This window comes from Malurus melanocephalus, unplaced genomic scaffold, assembly GCF_030028575.1.
Source record: "Malurus melanocephalus ecotype Western Australia unplaced genomic scaffold, MMel_1.1 scaffold_174, whole genome shotgun sequence".
NCBI lineage: Eukaryota > Metazoa > Chordata > Aves > Passeriformes > Maluridae > Malurus > Malurus melanocephalus.
The window spans coordinates 101,705-126,109 of NW_026623406.1; the positions used below are offsets into that span (position 1 = coordinate 101,705).

The 24,405-nt window shown below is 48.4% G+C and overlaps 2 protein-coding genes across 2 annotated transcripts; both read left to right on the forward strand.

Annotated features, from left to right (window-relative positions):
• The first annotated feature begins 6,480 nt into the window (after positions 1-6,480).
• Positions 6,481-18,541, forward strand: PRPS1 (phosphoribosyl pyrophosphate synthetase 1). The gene is made up of 7 exons (XM_057372549.1): positions 6,481-6,777; positions 8,953-9,136; positions 9,479-9,577; positions 11,226-11,350; positions 13,070-13,243; positions 14,020-14,179; positions 16,473-18,541. The coding sequence occupies exons 1-7, from the start codon at positions 6,656-6,658 to the stop codon at positions 16,563-16,565; spliced, it is 957 nt and encodes a 318-aa protein (XP_057228532.1). The 5' UTR covers positions 6,481-6,655; the 3' UTR covers positions 16,566-18,541.
• A 4,247-nt stretch (positions 18,542-22,788) lies between these two features.
• On the forward strand, positions 22,789-24,204 carry LOC130577297 (thymosin beta-15A homolog). The gene is made up of 3 exons (XM_057372542.1): positions 22,789-22,885; positions 23,170-23,274; positions 23,705-24,204. Exons 2-3 carry the CDS (start codon positions 23,175-23,177, stop codon positions 23,740-23,742), a joined length of 138 nt encoding a protein of 45 aa, XP_057228525.1. The 5' UTR covers positions 22,789-22,885; positions 23,170-23,174; the 3' UTR covers positions 23,743-24,204.
• Positions 24,205-24,405: the final 201 nt, after the last annotated feature.

The following is a 24,405-nucleotide window of genomic DNA, read 5'->3' on the forward strand; positions in this document are numbered from 1 at the left end:
GACTCGGTGCTTAGTACCATCTAGAGGGCAATAAGCACACCATCAGAATGTTGTTATTTGTACAGGAATATTATCCAGGAGCAGCCAAATGTCCCTGTGTGAACAGAGGAGCTGGACTGGCACACATCTCGAAGGATGTTGCTTACTTGTCTTTCAGGTGCAGTCCCTGCACTTGTTGTGCACTTGTAGACACCCTTAAACGAAATGATCCAGGTAAAACGTTCTTGTTAAGGGTTATTTCAAAAAACTTCATCTCATTAACACAGAACAGAGATGGAAAGCAGGGGTTTTTCCTCCCAAATCTAGTTCCCATTTCACTGCCCATCTAGTTTATCTGCCCACAGACCACCTTGTTCTCATTGAGCATCAACAGCTCTTCCCTTCAAAGACRCTGTGCCCCAGGAAGTCAAAGCAAGTTGAAACACTGTTGTTTTCAGGTGTGTGTGCACAAAGACAAACCAATTTTTCTGCCTCCCCTCCCAGCAGAGCTGTCTGCCTGAGAGTGGCAGGTTGTGTTTRCTGCCCTTCAGCACCTTGAGAGCAGCGCCAGCAGTGTCAGCCCTTCTCACACTGCATTTACCTCGAGTGTTTTGCTGATGCAGATTTCCTCCAGGAGCTGCYCAGCTCCCACTGCTCTCACTGGGAGCCTGGCTCACCACAGCTTGCACTCGTGGCCATCTGATGTCCCTGCACCCCCACGGGCTGCTCCCTCCCTTAATCTCCTCCAATCTATGTTTGCTCTCAAGGAGTCCTCGCCAAGGCTCTATCACTGATAATGGATAGAAAAGGAACAAAAACTGGGCCACTKCTGGTCCCTCTAATGCTCAGGAGACCATCAGAGGACCTGCTATGCTGGTTTTGGCTGGAGTAGAGTTAATTTCCTTCCCAGCAGTGGGTGTGGGGCTGGGTTTGGGGTTTTTTTTGGTGCAGGAACAGGGTTGATAACACAGAGATGTTTGAGTTATCCCTGAGCAGAGCTCACACAGAGCCAGGGCCTCTCCTGCTCCTCACCCTCAGCACTGAGGGGTTTGGGGGCACAAGGAGCTGYGGGGACACGGGCAGGACAGCTGATCCCAACTGACCCCAGGGATATCCCAGSCCRTATGGCAYCACCCTCAGCACATAAAGCTGGGGGAGGAGGAGGAAGGGGGGACATTCTGAGTTTGTCTTCCCAAGGGACCATTACACCTGATGGAGCCTTCCTGGAGCACCTGCCTGCCATGGGGAGCAGTGGATGAATTCTGTGTTTTGATTTGCTTGCACTCACAGCTTTTGCTTTATCTGTTCAGTTGCATGGTGCTGCTCTGCCAGCTGAAGTTAAACCATACTACAGGAGTTAAAGTGTCAAAGGCAGRGGCTGGAAAATCAGCAGGCCTCAAGCAGCAGTCCCAAGATAGGTTTTGTGTCTCCGYGGACTTTGCTGGTCATTGTCAGCTGGAGACAACAACTGGGCACCRTGGTTGGAAGCACTTTGAACTCTAATCCCCATGGCCGAGCAGTCACATTCTCCCATCGGGATTTCCATCCTCTCCAAGGTCTTGGCAACACTACACAGGACTTGCAGGAGCCCCAGATACAACAGCAGAGCGAGATGAATAGCTGGGACCCATTGCTGCTTTCATCATGCCCAAGGGAGCTGACAGTCAAATGGAAATGAGTAACGTCTAAATTTTATCCTCATTTAAAGCACGGTGTCTGGATTCCTGTGTGAAATATCCTAAAAAATTCCTCACATGGGCAGTCACAGTGGGGCTGGGCAGGACACCTATGGCTTTATTTGGACATGGGAGAAGTCTGCCAGGGGACACAGGTATCTCAGCCTATTTACAGCACCCAAACATACCTGGTATACATGGAAACAGTCTGTACACTTGATGGGAAACTTTTCCAAAGGTTTTTTTTTTGTGCCAGGCTGTGTAATTGCACGTCAGGGCATGAGCAGATTCCTCATCCCACTGCAGCTGCTGCACAACCTCCCAGCCCAGCTGAGATGGTGCCCTTGCTGTCACTTGTCCCCCACACACAGAGTGAACAGGGAGGGGGTTACTGCAGCTGGAATATAAAGTCCTAAAAAAGCAAACACACTGTGCCCAAAGTGGCAGAAATTCCAGTGCWGCCCCTCTAAGGTTTGTTACCCAAGCCAAAGGCTGGTGAGAAGATGAAAGGGCTGGGAACATGCACCAGGTCAGGACACTTCACAGTGCTTTACCAAATCCCACTTTGGAAAAGCACCTTGGAATTGCTTCTAAATCTAATGAATATTCACCTCTTCCTAAGGCAGATGGCTCATTCCTCATACTTTTACCTGGGCTCCTTAGAAAAGAGCAGTAAAAACRCTGAGTGGAAAGCTCAGGGACACAMAGGGAACCAGCCAGGATCCTTTAAAAAAGGATCTCTAATATCTCTAAGTCTGTATTGTTTCTAGCAGAGACTTGACAATAGCATTKATTTCCCCGAGTTTTCACATTTTTCTGACAAGCAGTGTGTTTTTCCTTGGTGGGTGTGGTTCAGCCATGTCCTGTGTAACTCCGGTAAAGTTTACAGGGCTAACTAAGGGTGGGCACCATTCCTAAAGACATTCCCCCTCTCCTCTTCTGCCCTCCCGTCAGTCTCTCACCCCTTTTTGGCACCATCTTTCAGCCTCCCTCCCCTTTTCAGCCTCTACTTTTCAGCCTTCCAACCTTTTTGGCATTATTTTTTTTTTCTCAGCCTCTACTTTCCATCCATCCTCCCATCCTTTCTCTACTTCTACGTCTCTTTACGCCTCCCCTCACTTTTTCTGACCTCCACTTTTTCCCGCTTTCAGCGGCCAAGGCAAAAGGGCAAAGCCCGGCGTTATTCTCATCAAGTGCCATTCATTAACAGAACCAGCTATGAGGCAGAGAAGTCACAAGGCAACAGAAAGAAATAACAACCCTCAGCCACAGGCTTTTTGCATGAAAATGTGCTCTTGATTAGCGGCTGGTGGTAATTGAGTGGCAGTTGTATGCAGGCAAGTGCCAAGAGGGGGACAAGGGCTACTTGTCTTGATTGACATTGCCATGAATTTTGATGCTGTTAATGTGCTGCTTTAGAACTTCCTGGAAAATGYATTCTCAGCTTGTGACACACAAAGGTATTTCTGATTAATTGCATCTCCTTGGAATCAGGTAAGTAAAAAAGATTTTTTTTTTCTGTTTGCGTGTTTTCAGGTTCTGCTGAGTTGGATGGTAATTTAATTCACAATTTACCAAACTTGAGGGAACACAGCACCTCAGGCTATGAGCCTGTCCTTTCTGCTTGTCCAAGCCAGCTTGTTCTTGTCCATACTGTAACCACAGGAAAATTAAATAAAATTATTTCGATTGGAAGTAAATAATTGAATTTATTGTATTTTGCTCTCAGAATGAAGCAAGCCAGCTGGAATTAGGTGCTTTAATTTCGAGTAAGGGCGTCCACATAAGAGTTGTGACACTTCAATGCATTTTCACGATCCTGTGATCCCTAAGCATCCTTTGACAGAAAACCTGACTCACATGCCAGTGCGAGTTTGGTTTTCAATTGATGCAACCCCACAGTCTCTCTTTTCATCCTAAGAACGAGATAAACCTCTCTCTCTTCAAAGCTGCTTCTCCTTGTCCCTAAATGCCTAAGCAAACTGCTCACAGACAAGCTGTGGCTGAGGAACCTCCTGAGCGAGTTTTTGGCTTTGTTTAACTAAGACTTTGGTGTATTAAGAGCTTCTTAATGAAATCCCTGAGGTTATCCTGTTCCAAGAGCTTTGTGAGTCGTTAGTGGAGGTGGACTTTTGTCCTCAGGAACAAAGCGCTGTCTAATCTACAAAGGCATTGTGGAGGCTGAAACACAGAGGAAGGCAGGTGGGTGTGAAAACACACCTGGCCAGCAGCTCAGAAAGGAAAAAAAAAAAAATCTTTGATTTTACACATAACAAATTGCCAGTTCCTGGTTTTAGGATTAAGGATTTAATACTTCTTTTTTTGGTCAGATTTTTCACTCCTGCAAATCGCATCTCTGTGATGCYAGGAGGAATATGATAGGAAAGCTACTTCCAAAGTCCTGTGTAGGGAAACCCAGGCAGGGCTCAGCAATGAGAGGCATAATTTGCATGTTTAAATACACCCTCTGCTGTCTTCAGGCTCAGGTTCCCAGTGCTGGTTCACAAATAAACTGGGGCGAGCCTGGGATGCTGGGGCACAGAAAACTCTCGTTGTGTATTCAAGAACAGGTGAGAAGAAATGCAATTTAAAACAAGAGTGAAGCAAATACTTCAAAACCAAGGTGTGCCCCAGATCAAAGTCCAGGAACCAGTAGTGAATGGCTGCTGTGATGTGGATTTTGGGCAAGAATGGGGTTGCTGGAAATTTGGGAGGTATCCACAAATCCCATCATAGCCACCTATCAGTGAAGTCTTCTTCRGTGCTACCATTAATTTTATTTGTTAAAGTGATTTTTGTAAGATGAGAAATATTTAGCAACATTAGAAAAGATTAGAAGGGCTGTGTTCTTCCTTCCCTGTTYCTTGGATTTGTTGTCTGTCAAAGCATTTCACAACTGCTACAGCTACACCAGAAAATAATCAAAATTACCACATATCGATATTTCAATTCCATCAGTGCGAAACATAGGAATCTGTATCTATCTTAATACAGATAAATTCCAAGTTTAATGACACTGTACAAAGTGTTATAGAAAATTTCCTCAAAGTATGGTTTTGTAGTCATTAATTTATCGGTCTTTGGGGATTATGGCAGCAGCATTTGGGGACAGGGGAGTTGTAAGGTGGAATATAGAAAACATGGCCAGTCTCACTTCATCGTGGATGATTTCTTCCTGGTTGAATTCTCAGGCACTCAAAGCAAATCAATGTCAAATTCACTGCAGTTTATTGTCTCTCAGAAATTCAGATAACATGAACAGGAATTACAAAATTGCATGAAAATTCTGAAGAGGGTGTTTGTAGTTCATTTTCTGTATTTTTTTTTTTTGTATATTTATATATACCTGTCAGTCTTCCTCCTACACTGTGTGGGGAAARTAACAAGCAGGGAGTGAAGAGTCACTGATTTAATGTCATCATTACACTGGACCTGCTGATTGTTGTGTGTCTGACAAACCACAGAAATGTGAGCAATTATTAATTCCTTTATTTCCTGTGATGAGCACAGGGCCTTTTATTTTCAAGGACTTTATATAAACATATAAAGTTAAAATTTCAGTATCCTTTCCTTCATAATAGTGAAGAGTAATTTGAGATAATGTAATTTGAGATAACTAAGTCTTAAAAAAGGGATGGGACTATATTGGCCTACTAACGACTGGAGAGCAATTTAGAAAGAGAATAGACCACTATAAAAATCACATTGGTGGGATTCCTGGGGGTGTCCTGTGTAGGGCCAGGAGTCGGGACTCTGACAACCCCTGTGATTCCCTTCCCACCCAGGATATGCTACGATTCAATGATACCCAGGTTTAAAGGTTAACAATCCAGGTTTAAAGGTTAAAAACCCTTAAGTCCAGTGTTTATTTTCACTAAAGATAAACTAATGTGCATAATGCAGTCACATACAAGGAGATCGATTACAGAAGGCTAATTTTGTATTAGTCCATAGTTTTATATATATATATATGATAGGTACACATTAATATACGCATCTGTTAATATAAAGTTCGGTATGGAATTGGGTACAAATCCCAATTATAAACGTAAAGAACCCCTCAGAAATGAATCAGCCTGTTAAAATAGCCCCCACGCGGGTTCTAGCGCCGATCCAAAATCAAAGGACCCCTGAAGGGCACGGCGGGCGCTCCGCAGCGCTGGGCTCGGCGCCCCCGGCGCGGGCAGGCGGTGCCGCACGGCCCGGCCCGAGGCACGGCGGTGCCGCAGCGGGCCCGCTGCCACCCGGTGTCACCCGGTACCGCCTCACACGCGGGCCGCCGGGTGACGCCAGCTCAGCTCAGCTCAGCGCAGAGCCGCGCACAGCGGCGGGGAACGGACGCGGCGGGCGCGGGCACGCCGGCATGCTGAGGTAACGAACGCCGCGGCGCCGCGGGGCTCCGCASCCGGCGGGTCTGGCGGGTAAGATGAGGCGGGCGGGGACGCGGGCGCGGCAAGCTGAGGCGGCAGCGGGGCTATCGCCCACCCCTTCCCCCGGCGCGGTGGGCGCCATCATGGCCGCCGGGGGCGGCTGCTCCCTCCGCGGCCACGTGGGGCAGGGCCGCCCGCGCGCTCCGGCCGCGCCCGTCCTGGCCAATCGTAGCCCAGGCCACCAGGCAGCGACCAATCGCAGGTCGCCCTCTGCTCTAGGCCCCGCCCCCAGCGCGCGGCAGCGCGCACCTCCCCTCGCCCTGAAGGAGCGGGCGGTGCCCAAAGCCACACCCACCGCGGCAGCGCGGGCGAGCGGGACCCCGCCCCCTGCGGCGGCGCAGCCAATGGGAAGCGATTGCGGGCGCACCCTCGGGGCGGAGAAGCTATAAAGGGTTGGCGGGGCAGGCGGGAAGGGGTAAGATGGCGGCGTAGGGGCGACTGGCGTGACCTGTGCCCGCCGTGCCGCGTCCTCGCAGGAGGCGGCTGGGTCCCCGCGCGGCAGCCGCGGGAGCTGCGTGGCGGAGCGTCGAGGAGGAGGAGAAWAAGGGCGCCGCTGCTGCAGCCGCCGCCATGCCCAACATCAAGATCTTCAGCGGGAGCTCGCACCAGGACCTGTCCCAGAAGATCGCCGACCGCCTGGGCCTGGAGCTGGGCAAGGTGGTCACCAAGAAGTTCAGCAACCAGGAGACATGGTGAGGCGGGGCGGGGCGCGGCCGCACTACAGCTCCCGGCGGGCCGCGCGGAGCTGCGGTGTTGGGGACCGTAGGGCCCGCGCGCGGGGGGTGATGGGGGTTGTAGTTCGGCGGTCGTGCGGCCGGGCCCGGCCGGGGAGCAGCGGAGCCACGCTTGGAGACCTCCCCGGAGCGCTTCCGCCGGGCCCCTGCTGCCTCGGAGCCCTCGGGGGCATCGCGCCCGTCCCCCGCGGACAGAGCCGGCTCTCGGTGAGAGGCGAGGCCGGGCCGTTGAGCGCCCCGGGAGCCATGTGCGGCCCCGGCCGTGCCCCCAGCGGCCCCCGCCTCACGGCGCCGGCCCCACGCGKGCTCCCACCGCCGCCTTTGGCGCTTCCCCTGCACCAGAGGCCGTGGGGGGGCTCCTGAGCTTGGAGGATTTGTGTGACCTGGCCGCTGTGGCAAGTGTTGGAGCGGTGAAATTSGCCACCCGGACCTTGCCCCCTCCACCCCAAAGCCACGAGCTGATGGGACGGCACCTCGCGGAGTTACACCTACGTTGTTGAAGTTTTTTCATGCTTAAAATCTGAACTGTGATGACTTGAGGATTGATAATTTTCTACTCAGGATGTAGCTGGTACCTTTAAACTACTCTGAGGAGCATCGGAGTATGAAAAAGTACTGATAGAATTCTTAAGGAAAGAGCAAAGGCTCACACCTCCGTGCATCCCACGACGCATTTAAAGTCATGCAGTCTGTGAAACCTAGCATTCGCTTCGTGTCATAAATCTRTGCTTTAAAAATCTTGCTGCCATCCTACGTAAAGCTAAAAAAGMGGTTTAAAGTTGCTCAGAGCTCCTGAAACTTGCTTTAGAGAATACACTAACCATGTGTGCACCACACAGTATAATACGAAGAACCTTGATTGCTCCAACCCACTCCTTCTGGAAACAGTAATTTTTTTTTCTGGGAAAATCCGGGATGTACATGATGCACAACATTACGTTTCTCTTGCATGGGTATTGATTGTAAAACCTCAGAGGTAGTACAAAGAGTTGTAGAAGATTACAAAAAGAGCTGTTTGATTTACAGCTCTTGCGCTGCTCTCATTGTTCTTTATTAACTGGTTTTACACAACTAGTTGGCTGGCTGGCAGGTTACTGTGTCAGCAGCTAATGTGACTTCAAGACATAAAACACATCGTACTTAACCCCAGTAAACAGCAGATAATTCCCCAAAAGAGTAACACTGTTTTAACAGAATAATACATAAATACTTTTGTACCTTAAATGTCTTAAATCGCCCTTATATTGGAGATGACACTTGTAACTGCTGTTAATCAGACATCCATCAGAGAGTTCTCATGGACTGAAATGCTCCATGAGAGATGGATGCATCCTGTAAGTCAGTGTGCAGTAAAGATGGCAGCAGCTCKCTGATGAATATTGAGCAGTAAGGCTATAAATAGATAACAGTCATCAGAAAAAAGTTTGAAGAAGAGATTGGAAAGGTCAGAGAATGAAATATTAAAATTAGAACTCTACCCTGAGGGGCTCTGTAAGTGAAGTGGTTTCTTTCCCACTCTGTTTCTGGTGCAGGTGTCCCCATACGTGCACTGGAGCTGGTATTTTGCTGCTGGCAAACAGAACCTTTGGCTTGTATTCAGTCCCTTCATCAGCAGGGATTAGCGTGCATTGCATCCAGAAGGAAATTAACCCCAAAAGCTTTCCAGAGTGAAACGCTGGAGTGTTTCTCTSTTAGAGCTGGTGAATGGCTGTTATGACTCTGTCTGATAATTGGCCGCAGTGTTGCTTTGGTAGCAGTTTGACCCCACTCTGTCTGGTGACTGGCTGTGCTCCTTGCTCCTTTGTACACTGCTGCTTTTAGAGGTGGCACTGCTTGTGATTCAGGGGAACAAGGCCTGCTGTGGGGTGTTTACATGCTCAGCTTGCATTGAGATCAAGAGTACAGGCTGAGTGCTTTTAGCCTTTCTGGCTGGACCATTAAATCTGATCAGTGAGCGCTGTAAAATAGCCAYTGAGCAAATAAACAGCAGTGTTCCTGCTCAAGAGCCTTGATTAGATGGCACTGTCACCCACAGACCCTTGGGAATGCAATGCCTTGGTTTCTCTGCAGGCACAGGTAATGGCTGTGCTTTAATTTGTGTTTGGCTACAACTCTCTTCTTATCTGTTTCCAGCGTGGAAATAGGCGAGAGTGTTCGTGGGGAGGATGTCTACATTGTGCAGAGTGGCTGTGGGGAAATCAATGACAATCTGATGGAGCTCCTCATCATGATAAATGCCTGTAAGATTGCTTCAGCCAGCAGAGTCACAGCTGTCATCCCCTGCTTCCCTTATGCYCGGCAGGACAAAAAGGACAAGGTAAAGGATGTGGTAAAGGTTTCTGCGGTGAAGTTGARTGCACACCTTGAAAGTCTTGACTGCTAGAGAGGATTTAAATGAAGTTTTGTCACCTCCTCTGCATATTCAGCCTCTCTTCATGTCTTTAAACTTCAGGACATTGGACTGCAAAATKATCTTTTCATAGAGATCTAGTTCTACTTGAAAATATCCTAAAGTCTAATCACTAGCTGATGAAAAGATGTGATGTTAATGRGTGCTCCTTTTAGTAACTGCTTGTGAATCACTGCCTGGAAGCAGAAGGCTGACATCTTGATGAAGGAGTTGAACTTGTCTTATACTGTCTTTTTTTTCCTGTACTAGAGTCGAGCTCCAATCTCTGCCAAGTTGGTTGCAAACATGCTCTCTGTGGCAGGTGCAGATCATATAATCACCATGGACCTGCATGCATCTCAAATTCAGGTAGGAGCAAAAATCAGGGAAGGACTTAACCAGTCCCAGACTGAGCCTCCTGAAGCCTTGCAAGCTTTCCAGTCATCTGCTTTTTTTAGACACAGCAGTAATCAAGACTTGGGAATTGGATATGGGATGGGGAGGTAGATACAGGTTAACCTGTCATGAAAGTATAGTTGTTTTAGATCAGCATACTGAGTCTTGTGTAAATGAACTAGTAAATGATCACTACAACTTTGTTGCCACACAGTGACACTGTGTATTCTTCACTACATCTTTGAGGAATGTGAGATGGAGAATGGCTTTATCAAGAGCGTTCTTAAATTCTGCGTAGAGCTTTTTGATACTTAGTGTGTTGTGTTGGAGAAGTGAGCAGCTAGTTCTGCCCTCAGGTGTTCTGGCACAGCTGCWTTTGTGGGTTTGCTTGACCAGAACAGTGATCTGATAGCTTGCCTGTGGCAAGATGGGCAATCCTGCTGGCATCCATTCAGTGCCACCCTCCCACACAAGCTGGCTTTGGTTCTCTCCCAGGCTGGTGGTGAATTGAAAAACATTCTTAGGCTTTGGTGGCTTATGAATAGAATATCTCACAGACTCACAGAGCAAGTCCTGACCTGGGCTGTGTAAGGAAACTGGCAGGAGCATTTGCCAGGGAGAGATGGGGCTGTACGTTGTATTTGATTTTGTTTCTCTTCACCTTGAGCAAGAAACCAACTCAGTACAACTGAGAGGGGTGTGGCTGAGGAAAGGATGTCTGTTATACTGCTGCAAAGGATATGGTATTTACTGCCTAGTGAAGTAGGTGGGTTGGCTGTCATTTTAACAGTTGGAAGTGCAGTCATTCACACTTCAATATGATTTGCCCAGAAATACTGTCTCCAATGAAAAAAATTTATGGGAGCAGAGCTGTGAAGCCTCTCAGAAAGAGCATGAAATAACTGAGTCCAAGGGGGTGCTCCTCTTCCTTCGGAGCTTGGAGTTGATGTGTGCCCTAGGGCTGACCTTGCACCAGCAGCAGTGGTGAGATTTAATGGGATAATTTGTGCATATGTGCTGCCAGCATCTGGCTGGTTTCAACCTGGTTCTTGAAGCTGCTGTGTTGCTGAGCACAGAAGAAATTATGGTTAAAAAGGGTCTGTACCTTGAACCATTCCTCGGGAGTAGCTGCCAGGGTTAACTTCTGGTGTTTAGTGACCTTKGAGGTTTGCCTGGAGAAGTCTGCAGGGTCACTGCAAAGTTATGGAGCCAGCTGCATTAGTTTAAAGACAGATGTTACTCAAGCCTATTTTGTGGATGTGAACAGTTTGGGTAATGAGCTTTAAAGACTGACTGTAAACAGGCAGCCAGCTGCTCTGGAAATGAGTGCATTTGATGCTGGTTTTCTGCGCACCCTGAGGACAGAACTAGTTTCATTTCATGGAGGTGTTAGATGTAAAGTGTTATTTATGCTGCTCAAGTATTTCTCCGTCTGAAGACTTCTTAGAGTACTATTCTGTGTATCCCAAAGACTACTGCCCTTACATCAAGGGAAGTAAAAAGGAAAGCTGAAAGCTGTGGAAAGGTGGTAACTACATGCCTGATCATATAGAAGGGTTCTTACAACTTTTTTCTGGAAGGTGACGTTCAGTTACATCTGTTCTTGTTGTCTTTCTTGCAGGGTTTTTTTGATATCCCTGTTGATAATTTATATGCTGAGCCTGCTGTACTGAAATGGATCAAAGAGAATATTCCAGAGTGGAAGAACTGCACCATTGTTTCACCAGATGCTGGTGGAGCCAAGAGGTGAGCTGTCAGACAGGTAGCTTGAGATGCTGCTTCTGTGTCTACTTCAATTCCTAAGAATACTTGTGACTCTATTTTTAAAACATGTTCCCTCTGCCAGTCTGCCTTCTCTCAGACAGTCTGGGACAGCTGGTGAAGAGCGGTCAGATATTCTTCCTAGGGAATGTTTAGAAGGTTTCTTGGACTATGTGGAGGATTAAATAGCTTCTAGAATCACAACTGCATAGGTAGGAATTGCACAACAACTACATCCCTTGGACTAAATCAATTTGTACAAGGGTATTTGTGCCAGTTGAAGGAGGAAATAGTGTAGCTCATACCTCTTTGCCAAGGCAAGGTTACTGCTGCTGATTAATGATTCATTTTTATCCAGGCTGCTTTATTTGCAGAATTAAGCTTAGTCTGATGAGGCATTTTCTTACTTTATTACCCTGGATTTGAATATCTAGCTGTGATTTAAGCCTGATGCCACTCTTCCCTGAGAGTGAGGAAGATGGATGGTTCCTTTCCAAAAAGCAGCAGCATATGTTATAGCACATTTCTATTTTGATAGCCTGACAATCTCCCATCTTTCTGCAGACAAACATGCCAGTTTGTGGGCAGCTCAGAATGTTCTCAGGTGCTTTTTAGGAGAAACGAGGCTGTTCCTTGATACTTCTGACTGAGGGCTATATGTGAACAGTAAAGGGACACAGATGTATTCTTTAGTCCAAGGCTGTCACACCAAAATGTTGGTGTGTGCTGATCTGATTCACATGCCTCAGAATGTTTTAAGTGATCTGTCACAAATCACTTAAAGAGACACTGTAGGTCACTGTATGTCTTCTGTAGCTTTGCTGTGGTCCATGTATTGGGCAAGACCTTTGTATATTCAGCTATTTCTGTACCCTGTTGCATAACAGTTTATGAAGTGCCAAACCAGCCAGATAAAATCTGACTCATGAAAAAATCTTCTCAAAAGCCTCTTACACTGAAATGTGTCCATCTTGGCTGGTGCAGTATTTTATGGAGATAGGCAAAGCCAAGTACTTCTGTTTAGTTTAACAGTCTTGTGTAGGACCCCAGGTCTGATCTAGTGGGGCTAGGAGTCTACTTACCTCAAGTGTAGAATTTCTTAGGGGCATGTGTGTTTTATTCTTTCCCTTCTTGAAGCTTTTAAACTCTTTACAATCCATCAGTATTAATATAGAAAGGTAAGATCCTTCTAGTAAGGTTGTTCTGTAGCCACTTTAATGGATATAAGTGTGAGGTGGTGGATTTGCATTTTCTGAATGTGTAATCCTGCCACAATCCATGCCAGTGCTTGTGTGCATGATGAGAGTGCTTACAAGAGTGAAAGTAAAGCCCTGTCACAGCACAACTTAAGCCTTTTCAGTGTAGTGTTACAAAGATGACAACTTTCCAAGTGTTTGGATCACTTCAAGTTTGCTGACCTTGCTGGTTGAGGTTTGTTTTCAAATTTGCTTCAATGCAAATTAGTTTACAGTGGTCATGATGAAAGATGAGATCTAGTTGCTGTCACTGAGAGATTAGATCATAGATTGCAGTTTAGCTGCTTGAAGGGAAACTTAGGTGGCAGAGTGCCTTTTATTAATTGCTTGGGAGCAGGAACAGATGTGATGACAGCTCCTCTTAGTGCAGTGTGTTTGATACTGAAAGAGCTCTGATTGAAGCTGTTGTGTGGAGTTAAGTGTTGTTTGGAAACTGTTCTCTCTTCAGAGTGACCTCCATTGCAGATCGGTTGAATGTAGACTTTGCCCTCATTCACAAGGAGCGCAAGAAGGCCAACGAGGTCGATCGCATGGTGCTGGTGGGGGACGTCAAGGACAGAGTGGCCATCCTGGTAGATGACATGGCAGACACGTGTGGCACCATCTGCCACGCTGCAGACAAGTGAGTGGGGCTGCCTGCTGCCTTCCTAACAAAGGAAGCTGCTCTTAGTGACCACTGTCTAATGGGTTAAGCAGATTATTTGCATGTCAGGTTTTACGTGSTCTCATGCAGTTTCTTGATTATTCGTGTCATACAAAATAAGGAAAAATCCCAGTTAAAGTTCTCACAGCGGGAATAAGTAGAAGACACCTATGGTGTATTTTTTTTTTAATTTGAAAAATTCTGTGAAAATGGACCATCGCTTGTGTAGAAAAGAGATTAGCCCATCACTGACCATGCCAGGCAGAACGAAGTATTGTCTGGTCCATCAGCTGATTTCGTATTAGAAATAAGCTTTTCAAACTTTGATACTGTTCATGCCTTCTGCACTAGAAACAGCAACGTATGCAACACTATTAACTATTAAATACAGTATTAAATATTAACACAGTGTGAAATGCTATATTAAATACAGTATTAAAGTGTTAACACAGTATTAAATATCTGCTACCTTGTGTAGGCAAAAATTACAGAAGGTGATTTGTTTGATCTGTTCCAGATATTCCAGAGCTAGGAACAGTGGGGTTTTCTCAATGTGTGCTTTGCCCGTGGTGGATTTCATGGTACTTTTAAAATTGTTTTCTTCACCCAAATCAGTAGATAGGGAGAATCAAAGATAGTCTGTCCCCTAAGTATATGGTGTTGTCTCCTGTCATGCTTACCATGTGCCCTGCACTAATGTCARCTTAATACTTGCTGAGAATTACTCATCCTTCTCCTTTATTTCCCCCTTGCAGACTTGTGTCAGCTGGAGCCACCAAAGTTTATGCCATCTTAACTCATGGGATCTTTTCTGGGCCAGCAATTTCTCGGATCAACAACGCCTGTTTTGAGGCAGTTGTGGTCACAAACACAATACCCCAGGAGGACAAGATGAAGCAATGCCCTAAAATCCAGGTGAGCATCTATTTTCTCTTCTGTTCCTCCTGGGAATGGTAGCTTTGTCTGTTCTCCTGTTGGAGGTGAAAACCCATAATACTGGGTGGTGCTGATAGGGGTTCTATTGGTGCTGCAGTCAGTGTTGACTAGTTCTCTTGGCCTTATTGCTGTGGGGTAACAGACATATTATACTGATAAAATGCAGCTTCTGTTCCAGCTCCTCTCAAGCGGTTCATTAAAGTACTTCTTTTCAGAGCTTGATTTACCTAGATCAGATACCTGATTTAATGGGGCCACAATGTAGGCAAGTAGTTGGATATGTGCCCTTTATARGAGTGATGTGCTGATGACGTGCAGTGGTGAAGCAGAACTAGACAGCAACTTCAGATGTTGGTGCTGACAACTTTGTTGTGTATGTCACTTAATGCCTAGCCTTTGGCATCCAGATGAAAGGTAAAAGGTGATCGTGAGACCAAGAATCTGCTGTTCAGCCAGTTCTCTATCCACTCATCCAGTGTACMCTGCTTGAGTTTGCCTGTGATGATTTCATGAAAGTGTCAAAAGCCTTGTTGAAGTTGAGGCAGGCCACATCCACTGCTTCCCCCTCACCCATCCAGGTAGTTGCTTCATCAGAGAAGGTGATGAGGTTGGTCAAGCATGATTTACCTTTGGAGAAGCCATGGTGACTCTTCTTGATCCTGTTCTTGTCATYCATGTGGGTAGAGATGGCCTCCAGAATTAAGTGCTCCCTCACCTGTCCAGGATTGAGGTCAGGCTGACTAGCCAGTAGTTCCTGGGTTATCTTTGCTTTCCTCCAGTCCTCTGCTGATCTCMATGACCTTTCCAAGCTGATCGTGAGCAGCCTGGCTGTGATGTCTGCCAGCTCTCAGCACTCATGGATGCATCCCATCAGGGCCTATGGACTTGAGGATGTCTGCCCAGATGTTCTCTAACCCATTCCTCCTTGACTAAGGGAAAGTCCTCCTTCCAGCATTCCTTTACCTATGTTTCCTGCTTGTTGGTGCAGACTGATGCAAAGAAGGTGCTCCCTAACTGCCTTCTCTGCATCCTCTGTCATGTGGGTCCCCATTTAGTAACACACCAACATTATCATTTGTTTTCCTTTTGTTCTTGATGTGTTTGGAAAAAAACTTTATTCTTGTCCCTGACATCCTTGGCCAGATTTAATTCCAGATGGGCCTTGGCCTCACARCACAAATATCTAGGACACAGCCATTTGGACAAGTTCTGGCACTACTCAGACTCAGCTAATACTGTGGTTTGAGTGTAGCCGTGTCCCCACTATTGGATTGCTGGTGAAARGGAAGCTGAACTGGTTGAAGCTGTAGTCAATTTTAAGCTGCTTTTGGAAATATGCTATAAGCTGATTACAACCTGCTGTTGGGTTGCATTTCTTTCAGCACTAACTTCTGGATGATACTCCTGCAACATCTAAAACTTGTCTGGTGCTTCAGTTTGTTTCCAAGCTTCACACTGCAGCTGGTGTAGGCAAAATGTTAAACTGGCAACCTCTGAATAGCTGTAGCCAACAATTGCAGTGGAACAGTTTTCCTGGCTCTCCTTTAATACCTCACTTTTACACTGATGTTTGATGTTGAGGAACAGACCTAAAGGATTTGTCACAAGTCACAGGCTTTGCAGTGCAGTTTGTTGATTTTTTCTTCCCTYCAAAGACTAACCATCCAGAAGATAGAAAACATTAAATCTGGTTTTCCCTTTGTTTTCTTAGTGCACCATGAATATGTTTCTTACTAGACTATATATATATTGAAATGTTTTAATTGTGGGGATTTGGAGCTGGGATTTGGCTGAGACTTGACTTTCCCTTCTGATACCTGTCTGACCCCACCAGATGGAGCCAGCACAGCACCCGGGAGCTGAGCTGCAGCACAGCAGCTTCATCTCTCGGACTGCTGGCAGCAGTGGTAAAACCTCTTGGCTCGAGGGAAGTGATTTCATTTTGATTTAGACTGCCCTAACTTCTCTGCACAAAGTGAATAAGAGAGTCCTGTGGTAAACAGACTGAGCTTATGGAGTCTGAGCAAAGCAAGATGACAGTAAACTGTTACTCTGACAAACCAAGTACAATATTTGTAGTGTTATTTGTAGAGTATCTTCAGGCTTATATGTAATTAAATCCTAATCCTGTGTAGAAGTAATTTGTCTGCATCTGGCACATTATAAATGTGGGTGATGAGTTTATTCTTTGGGTTCTCCCTGACTTCCTGTCCATTCTTTYAGGTTCGATGCCTTTTCTCAATGGCACTGATGCATCTTTCTTCTCTTCCAGGTGATTGACATCTCAATGATCCTTGCAGAGGCCATCAGGAGGACTCATAATGGGGAATCTGTTTCCTACCTATTCAGCCATGTCCCTTTATAACAACAGATGTCAGCTKCTGCTTGTATGGCTTTTTTTTTTAAAACCAAAAGTTGTTCAGCTTGTTGTAAAGTTCAGTAGAAGACTCTGCTTGTTCCAGTGCAGCTCTCCACAGCTCCTGCTTAAGTCAGGCTTACTGCCTCTGTTCCCAACACTGGGAGGCTGGAGGGGGAAAGCTCATCTCTGTAACAGCCAACTCCATCAGCATCCCTGTGCCTGGGGCTCGCCAGTAGCATTGACTCACTCTGGAGGTCTGTGGAGAGCGGGACTGACACATGGCTAATTGCCACAATTATTTTGAGGGGGGAGGGAGAGGGTTTGTGGGCAGGGTTAGATGATCTGGCATGCGCACCCTAAATTTTTTGGGAAGTAGAGCTCCCTAGGACAAGTTGATCYGGATTTACAGCAAGAGCCCAAGAGACTGCTGGCTGTCTTACTACTCTGTACCTGACAGAGCCCTTGGAGAGTGGTGGGGAAGGCTTGTGCCTTGGCCAAGCTTGACCCTTGGTGAAGCCCTGGGAGACACCTAGGAGGTGGTTCTGCTACAACTTCCTCCCATGAAAGGAGATCAGTGTAGCTTGCAAACTTGAATTCCTCTTAATTATTGATGAAATTAAATGCCCTTTAGTGTGCTACACGGCAAAGTGAGGGTGAGAGCAGAGCCTGTGCAGTGCTGTGTTAGCTTAGCAGGGAAGGTGCATCCTGGGCAAATGTTCTTTCCCGAAAACTCTGATGTTGAGGACTCATGGTGGTTGTGTACTTTGGTTTCTTGTGCAGGCTAAAACCAGCTTCTCAATTTCACAGCTTCCTGTTAGCCTTGCTAGCTAACCAGAGGATTGCTGTCATGTACTTCAGCTGCACTTTGACCTGCTGTGCAACCCCCTGACCCTTTTTTTACCAGTACGGTAGTAAACAGAGCCTCTTTATCCAACAGCAGCAGGGTTGTTGCATCTAGCAAGTGCCTGCTCAGACGCTGGGGTGACCKAAAACACAACAGCTTTGTGTCCAGCTGGCTTAGCCTCTCATTCATTGCCTGCAGTCCTATTATCCTGTGAGTTACTGACACAGTTTGTCCTGCTCATTGTCTGCCTTTCCTTGAAAGTGTTGCTCCTTGCAAAATATCTTAAGCCAGGGRGCACTGCACATTGCAGGACTACAAAACCTGAGGGAACCCCTGGAGTGGGTCTGATGCTGCTCAGGAGTGTTTATGGCAATGGGTTGAAGAGGCTGGTGATACATAGTACTGGGAAGACTGCAGATTTAACACCGACCTGACAGGCCACAAAAGTGCCTGAAAGAAATATACCAAAACTAGAGCTGGCTGAGGCTCTTGGATRTAATAAGTATCATCTGAAACTTGAATACTTAGAAAATGTACCAGACAATCGTAAGGTAAACTGCTAAGTCTCTCTTGAACTCTTACGGTTTATAGACCAAACTGTTTTATTTGGGTTTGTTTGTTTTTTGTTTTTTTTTTTTAATAAGCACTCCTCTTTTATTTGTTTTTGAGCTGGAGGAAGGGAAAAAGGGAAAAGAAGGAACTTGAAATTACTTTCTACAGTACCAGCATGCTTGGAGAGGCTGGGGGCTGGGGTATAAGTGGAACTAACCGAAAGATGTGGTTAAAATCTAGGGAAGTACTTGTTTAGTTGTGCCTTTCACTGAAGACTTCTCTCCCTTCCTAAACTCCTGTCCTGTGGCAACGTTAACACTTCTATTAGTGTAGAGCTTTTCTTTTTGTATAAGAACTGGTGTTTGTCTGGAAACTGTGCATCTCTTGCTTCTTTGCTTTGCATCCTGCACTGAGCTCTCCTGAGAGTCTGTGATCCCACCTCCTGTATGGGAGCCCCTGCTGCCATCCTGCTGCTGCTCTGAGAGCCAAAAGCCAGGACATCGGAGCAGCGCTGGGAGGATTTTCAGCAGCATTTGTGTTTAAAGTTAAGACCTGATGAAGGAATTAAACTTTTATTTAAAAACCACGTCCTCTGCCTATAAATGCTTCTAAATATCTTAAGTGACATGAATCTTCAGGGTTGGGTCATTTTAAGGGCAGATCATGCAGTAATTTTATTAGGAAGGGACCTTGGAAGGTCATTTGGTTTAACCCTTGTGCATGTGGCCAGCTGTGAGGTTCAAGCTTGGCTCTGTTCACATTGCATGAAAGGAAAAGTGTGGGACCAAGCAGTGAGCAGTGGCTTTTGTCCATATCTGATTTCCTGGACTTAATTGTTCGAGRTGGTAGTCCAGCTTCTCTTGTACTGTTCAATTATGTATCTGAGCAGATCTGTTCACATAATGTTCAGGTGGGAGAAGCTTGAATATTTTAACCAGTACAAATGACGAATTTGTAAGTATCTTGCACCAAGCTGATGATCAGACACTGGGATTATGTCCTGAGAAGCACTGGTTCTGACTARACCCTGATCCTTCTCATTGTGCTTTGCAGATGGGCAAATATAAATGAAGTTAGAAGGATGAGATGGCAGGTCTAGAGAAAGGTCTTAAAAATAAGTGGAAAAAATGTGGGGGTTTTTTTTTCCCCAAATAGCAGGGTGGGTGCTGTGGGTCTTGCCAGGATGATGTAGATTTCATCTTCCTTTGATTAAAAAAAAAATGAGCTTTACAGCCACTTGTACAGGAGACCATTTCTATTAGTGAGTATATAATGTTTTCTTACTTTAATAAGACCAGGGCTTTGAGTCGTGCGAGGGCAGACTTCAAATGCTGTATGACACTAACTCTTCAAAAGGAAGGAGACACCTCCTTGGGATAGTTCTCATACCTGTATAAAGTTACGCTGCTACCCTTCTGAAACCTTCAGAAGGGATGGAGATTTTACCAGYCTGGAGGCAAACTGTAGGGTGTTACAGGCTTTCCTCACAGCTGCCTGAATAACTACTACTAYAACAAACAAGTTACACCCCAGGAGAAAATCTCAACCAAGTCATGTGCTGTGCTTCTGCAGTTGGAGGCATGGAAGAGCCGGACAGAGCTCCAGCAGCTCCCTCTGCCACAGTGTGGTGCAGGTGAGGCTGCTGAGGATGGTGCCAGTAGCCATCTCATGCCCGTCTGCTGCCTGCTGGTAATTCAGCAGCAACAAGGAACACACCAGTCATCAGCCCTGTGTCAGCCCAGCTCACCTGCCTGGGCACCTAATGCACAGGGTGGGAGCTGGGCTTAYCAGGTGTGCCTTGCAGGTAGCAGGATGTGTCTGTCCACTGTTTAAAGCAAAARGAGATATCTCAAAATCATTTGCCAGCAGCTCCCTCCTGCCTTACTGATGTAAGGAGGTCTCCTGGAGTCTTGTTTCTGTGATTTTTTAAAGAAAGCAGCACCTTGTCTTGCTGCTGCTGGGCAAGGGGAAAAATTATTTTAGCAAGCTCTTCTGTAAAGAGCAGCAACATCCAAAGGAGGAAGGAGCCTATCTAAGACACAACAGCCCCAGTATGCTGCTGCCTTCCCAGGGCCCTCTGCTCCTGCCCTGGATGGAGCCCCTGAGATGGATATGAAAGGTTGTGGCAGGAGGCTGGCGTAAAAATGGGGAAAAGTACTGTGGACCTGTGATGCTGGCTCACTGCAGACAGCATCAGGAGGCTGAGAAAAACCTCTGATCGGAGAAAACTTCCTGCCTCCTTCCTGTACAGGAGAATAAGGCATTCCTGGAAATGGCCATCAGGGAGGCTGTATCAGCCCTGGCAGCCTTGTTTTGTACRAGATTTAAAACCCATCTAAAATGGCTGGCAGTCAGTCTGTGCTATTTCAGGTCAGGGCTGTTTTCACTTTCCCTCTATCTGTTGATGTCTCAGTTCTTTTGTTATAAATTATTGAAAGCAGAAATGCCAAAAGACGTAAGAAAGAAACTGGTTGTGCAGTTACATGAGGCTTTGCTAATTTGTCAGGGGAAAAAGCTCTTGCTGGGATATAAGCTCCTTTCTTGTTCTTTGTGCAAGATGGGTTTTAGCAGCTCCCCAGCAGCAGCCCCACCTCTCCCCTGCTGGCAGCGCACAGGGTTGGCTTTAAAGCTGCTCTGACCGTGGTTTGTACGAGTGTGGTGGTGCTTGTGTGGCTCAGGGAAAGGGGAGCTCCCCTTCCCCTGCCTGCGTGGCCACCGTGGTGGCTTTGAGCCCAGACAAAAGACCCGGGAGTTTTGTCCAGTGCTGCAGTATCAAGAGATGCAACACATTGCCCAGGGGCTGTGCTTTGGCTGTGATGGGTGCAGCTGGTTCTGCTGAGGAGCTGGGAGCATGATGACCACGTTTTTGGGTGCAGCTGGTGCTTGCTGAGGGGCTGTGCACAGGCAGGGTGGGGATCAGGTTCTTTCACACCCGCTGCCTGCCAGGGACAAAAGCTACGTCAGACTGCAGCATCCACAAAGGAGAAGCATGTGGAGAACAGGCAAGCAAAGGGRGAAGCTGAGGGGAAGGTGAGCGCAGCCAGAGAGTAAACACATGGTAAAACACTCGTCTGACTATTTGCATGAAAGCAAAAAGGATTTCCTGCGTTCATTTTGAAACTGCATGGATGTTTTGGTTCTTGCTGTGCAGGAAAAATGAGCCTTTTCTCACTGGGGCTGGGCCATGTGATGCAGGTTCTGCAGGGTGGGTTTGAAATATGCTTGTAAAGGCAGCCTTGCCTGTGCTTGCAGGTCTTGGCTTCGTGGCACCCTCTAAACCTGACCCTGCCAGGGGCTGCACCACCAAATCAGAGCTGCCTTTGGAGCCGCCTGGCCTGCAGCTTTGCCTGCAGCCTCTTCTTCCAGCCCCCGGGCACAGGGACTGGAGGCTGTTTGCCATCCAGACTCCTCTCGGAGGAGCAACCTGGCCTTGGATCTTGGCGTTTGCCTCATCAGCATTTGCCARCACTTGGCACTTCTTGAATTCAAAGCCCATATTCTGGCTGGAGCAAGAAGGTGCCTCRGGGCATGCAGCAAAGGGCCACCTCCGGCCATGACCTGCTGTCGCTGGATAGCACCAGTCCCTCCTGCCAAGACGGCAGTCGTCTTGCTAAAGAACACAAAGCAAGTGTTTCCTCCGGATTGCTGAGGATTTTCTTTGCAAAATCTCCAATAAGCCCTGACCGAAACCCAGAGRCTGGCAGGACAGGAGGAGGTGGATGTGAGAGCTGCTGCAGCACAGCTGCTACCCCTGGTGCTCTGCAACAGGTTCCTGCTCACCATGACACCAAGATCTCTGCAGAGAGGTTTTGGCAAGATTCACCTGCAGTGATGATACTTTTTATTTTGCCTCCTTCCCTTCCCGTCACTCTCTTCAGCACTTACAGGACCATCCTGGCCCTCCACCCCCTCTGTCCTGGTGCCCAGCATGCAGGTGCCCCCAGACTGCCACTGTCCTTCCTGCTGGGATCACATAGGCTACCTACACTGCCCTTGGCTTTTTCCCACCAAAGGTATTTCTTCCACTTGCACACCAGCCCATCTACACAGTTCAGGCTGCTCCCCARGCTTGCTGCAGCCAAGCAAGAGCCTGTCAGTATGGTCAGCTTCCTGCCCACCCGTGCTGCTTCTTAAGTGACCACATCACCCCAGGAAAGTGCTGTGGCCACAGCCAATGTAGCCACGAGCTGTGCACAGTGGCCAAGCACCTCTCACAGGTGAGAATAGGGTGCTGGTTTTAGCCCACGGCTCGCTTTATTCAAATTCTGCTTCAGCAGTGAAAGCATCCTTGGACACACATATGGGGTCGATTTGCCTCCGGCAGCTGCGGGGTACCCGCTTCTGGGGAGGGTTTGGGGCTGAGACAGTGGCTTTGGAGTYATCTGGTCTCATGGGGACCAGCCTGCCGCCCCTCACAGCTGGCACCCAGGTGCGTGTGCGCACAGGAGGGGCAGTGGGAGCCATGCCTGTATGTGGGTGTGTGAGGGCAGCTGTGTCTGCGAGTGGGAGCGGCTGTGTGAAACGGCTGTGTGAGGGCTATGACCCGTGCTCGTGTCCGGTGTGCGAGGGGCTGTGTGACCCGTGTCCGCGTGTGCTGTGAGGGTGCGTGAGCCGTGTTCCCGTCCGCGGCGATCCCCTCGTTCGGCGGCGCCCCCTTTCTCCCGTGTCCCCCTCACGCCCCTCACGCTCGGCCCCGCTCGCGCCCCCGTCGCGCGGCACGGCGGGAGCGGCCGCCCCCTGGCGGGCCACGCGCTTCCCGGCGAGCGCGGCGAGCGGGCAGCCAATGGGCGCGCGGGATGGGCGGTGGCCGGGCTATAAAAGGCTCCGCCCCGCGCGGCGCGCGCTCCAGACTCACCTGGACGCGCAGGGAACGGTACCGGTACCGGTCACACATCGCATCCGCCGCACATCGAACCGCACAGCGCCGCAGGTACGGGCTGGGCCGCGGCGGGGGGGGCTCTGCTCGGCGCTGCTGCGAGGAGGGACTCGCCGGGGCGCCTCAGGGTGGGGCTGCGGGCGCGGTGGGTCCCGGGGCGCCCCGGGGGGCCATGGCTGGGTGCTGCGGGGAGGGCTCCCCCGACGTGTGCGGGGAGCGGCGCGGTGCCCGGGGCGGCGGCGCGCCCCGCCCTGCGCTATTGTCCGCGGGGGGGGGGCCGGGGCCGCCTTTGTCTTGCCGTCCCCATCCCTCGGCTGACTGCGGCGGGGGTCTCGCAGGCAAAATGTGCGATAAACCAGACCTCTCGGAGGTGGAGAAATTCGACAAGAAAAAGCTGAAGAAAACCAACACGGAGGAGAAGAACACGCTGCCCTCCAAGGAGAGTGAGTGCGGGGCCGGGAGCAGGCGGGGAGGGAGGCGCGGCCGGCGGGGCAGTGCCCTCGGGGGCCGGTCTTGCCGCCGAGGCATACAGGGGAGAGGAGCGGTTTGGGGTGGCAGCGCTTTGGCCCGGAGAAAGCTACGAGCAAAGGTGTGTGCAGCCCGGGGCAGAAGGCATGGGCACTCAGAGGGCTGTTGCATCAAACTGATGCCTCAGGACATCACTTTCCTGTGGACGGACGCAGACAGGTGCCCGACTTGCTGCCATGCGCGTGTGCTTGTCATCTTCTAACTTGACTGTTAAACCACCTCACTGGCGGTCAAACCACAAAACTGGACACCAGGGCCTGAGTGAATCCTTTGAAGCCTTCTCCGGTGTGTGCTTCCACAAAAAAAAAAAGCACTAGAGTCTAACGGGCCTCTATTTTCTTGCAGCTATTGAGCAGGAGAAGGAATGTGTGAAGTCTTCCTAGAGAGAGATTGCCTGGAAGGAAGAGCGACTACTCAATTATTTTGCTTTGAAATGAATCGTGTGGGTTTTTTTAAATTTACATCACGTACATGTATAGAAAACAGCTGTATCWCCTAACACACTGTCCCACTTTGCTAGCAGCTTTGGCAGGTGAGGGGGCAAAGTGTGGTCCTCTCAGTCCATCAGTAGCCTGACCCAATGCCATCTCTGCTGCTCAGCTGCCTCCTGTGACAGCATTGATCTTGCTCAGATGCAGTGGGGAGATGAGCAAGGGCCATGGAGGCTTCTGGAGATGGACCCCTTCTGCCTGGAGGAGTGGGGAACCTTTCTGGCCTCACCTCTGGCCTGGGTCTGTCTTGTAAATTCTTCACTGACAGTGTTCTGTAGCCTCACTCACTGTTTTTTGTCTTCCTTGGGGGAAAAATGAGAAGTTTATTATAAAATAAAAAATTGTAATGATCTACTTATSCATTGTTGGCTTGTGGCTTTTTCCCTGGCAAAGGTTCTGGTTGTAGCTTGGCTTGCCCYGGAGGGTGGAGAGGTCTCTGCCTGGTGCTGCAGTAGTGCTGGTTGGTCAGTGTTTCTCACAGGCTATGTGGGAAGGTTCCCTGCRGGGTGAATCCAGGGTGGCACTTGCCTGGGGCTCGTTCCTGGAGGAACTGGG

Coding starts and splice junctions, on each gene's coding strand:
- LOC130577297 (XM_057372542.1), top strand. CDS start 23,175: ATGTGCGATAAACCAGACCTCTCGGAGGTGGAGAAATTCGACAAGAAA. Junction 23,275..23,704: donor CACGCTGCCCTCCAAGGAGA/GTGAGTGCGGGG, acceptor ATTTTCTTGCAG/CTATTGAGCAGGAGAAGGAA.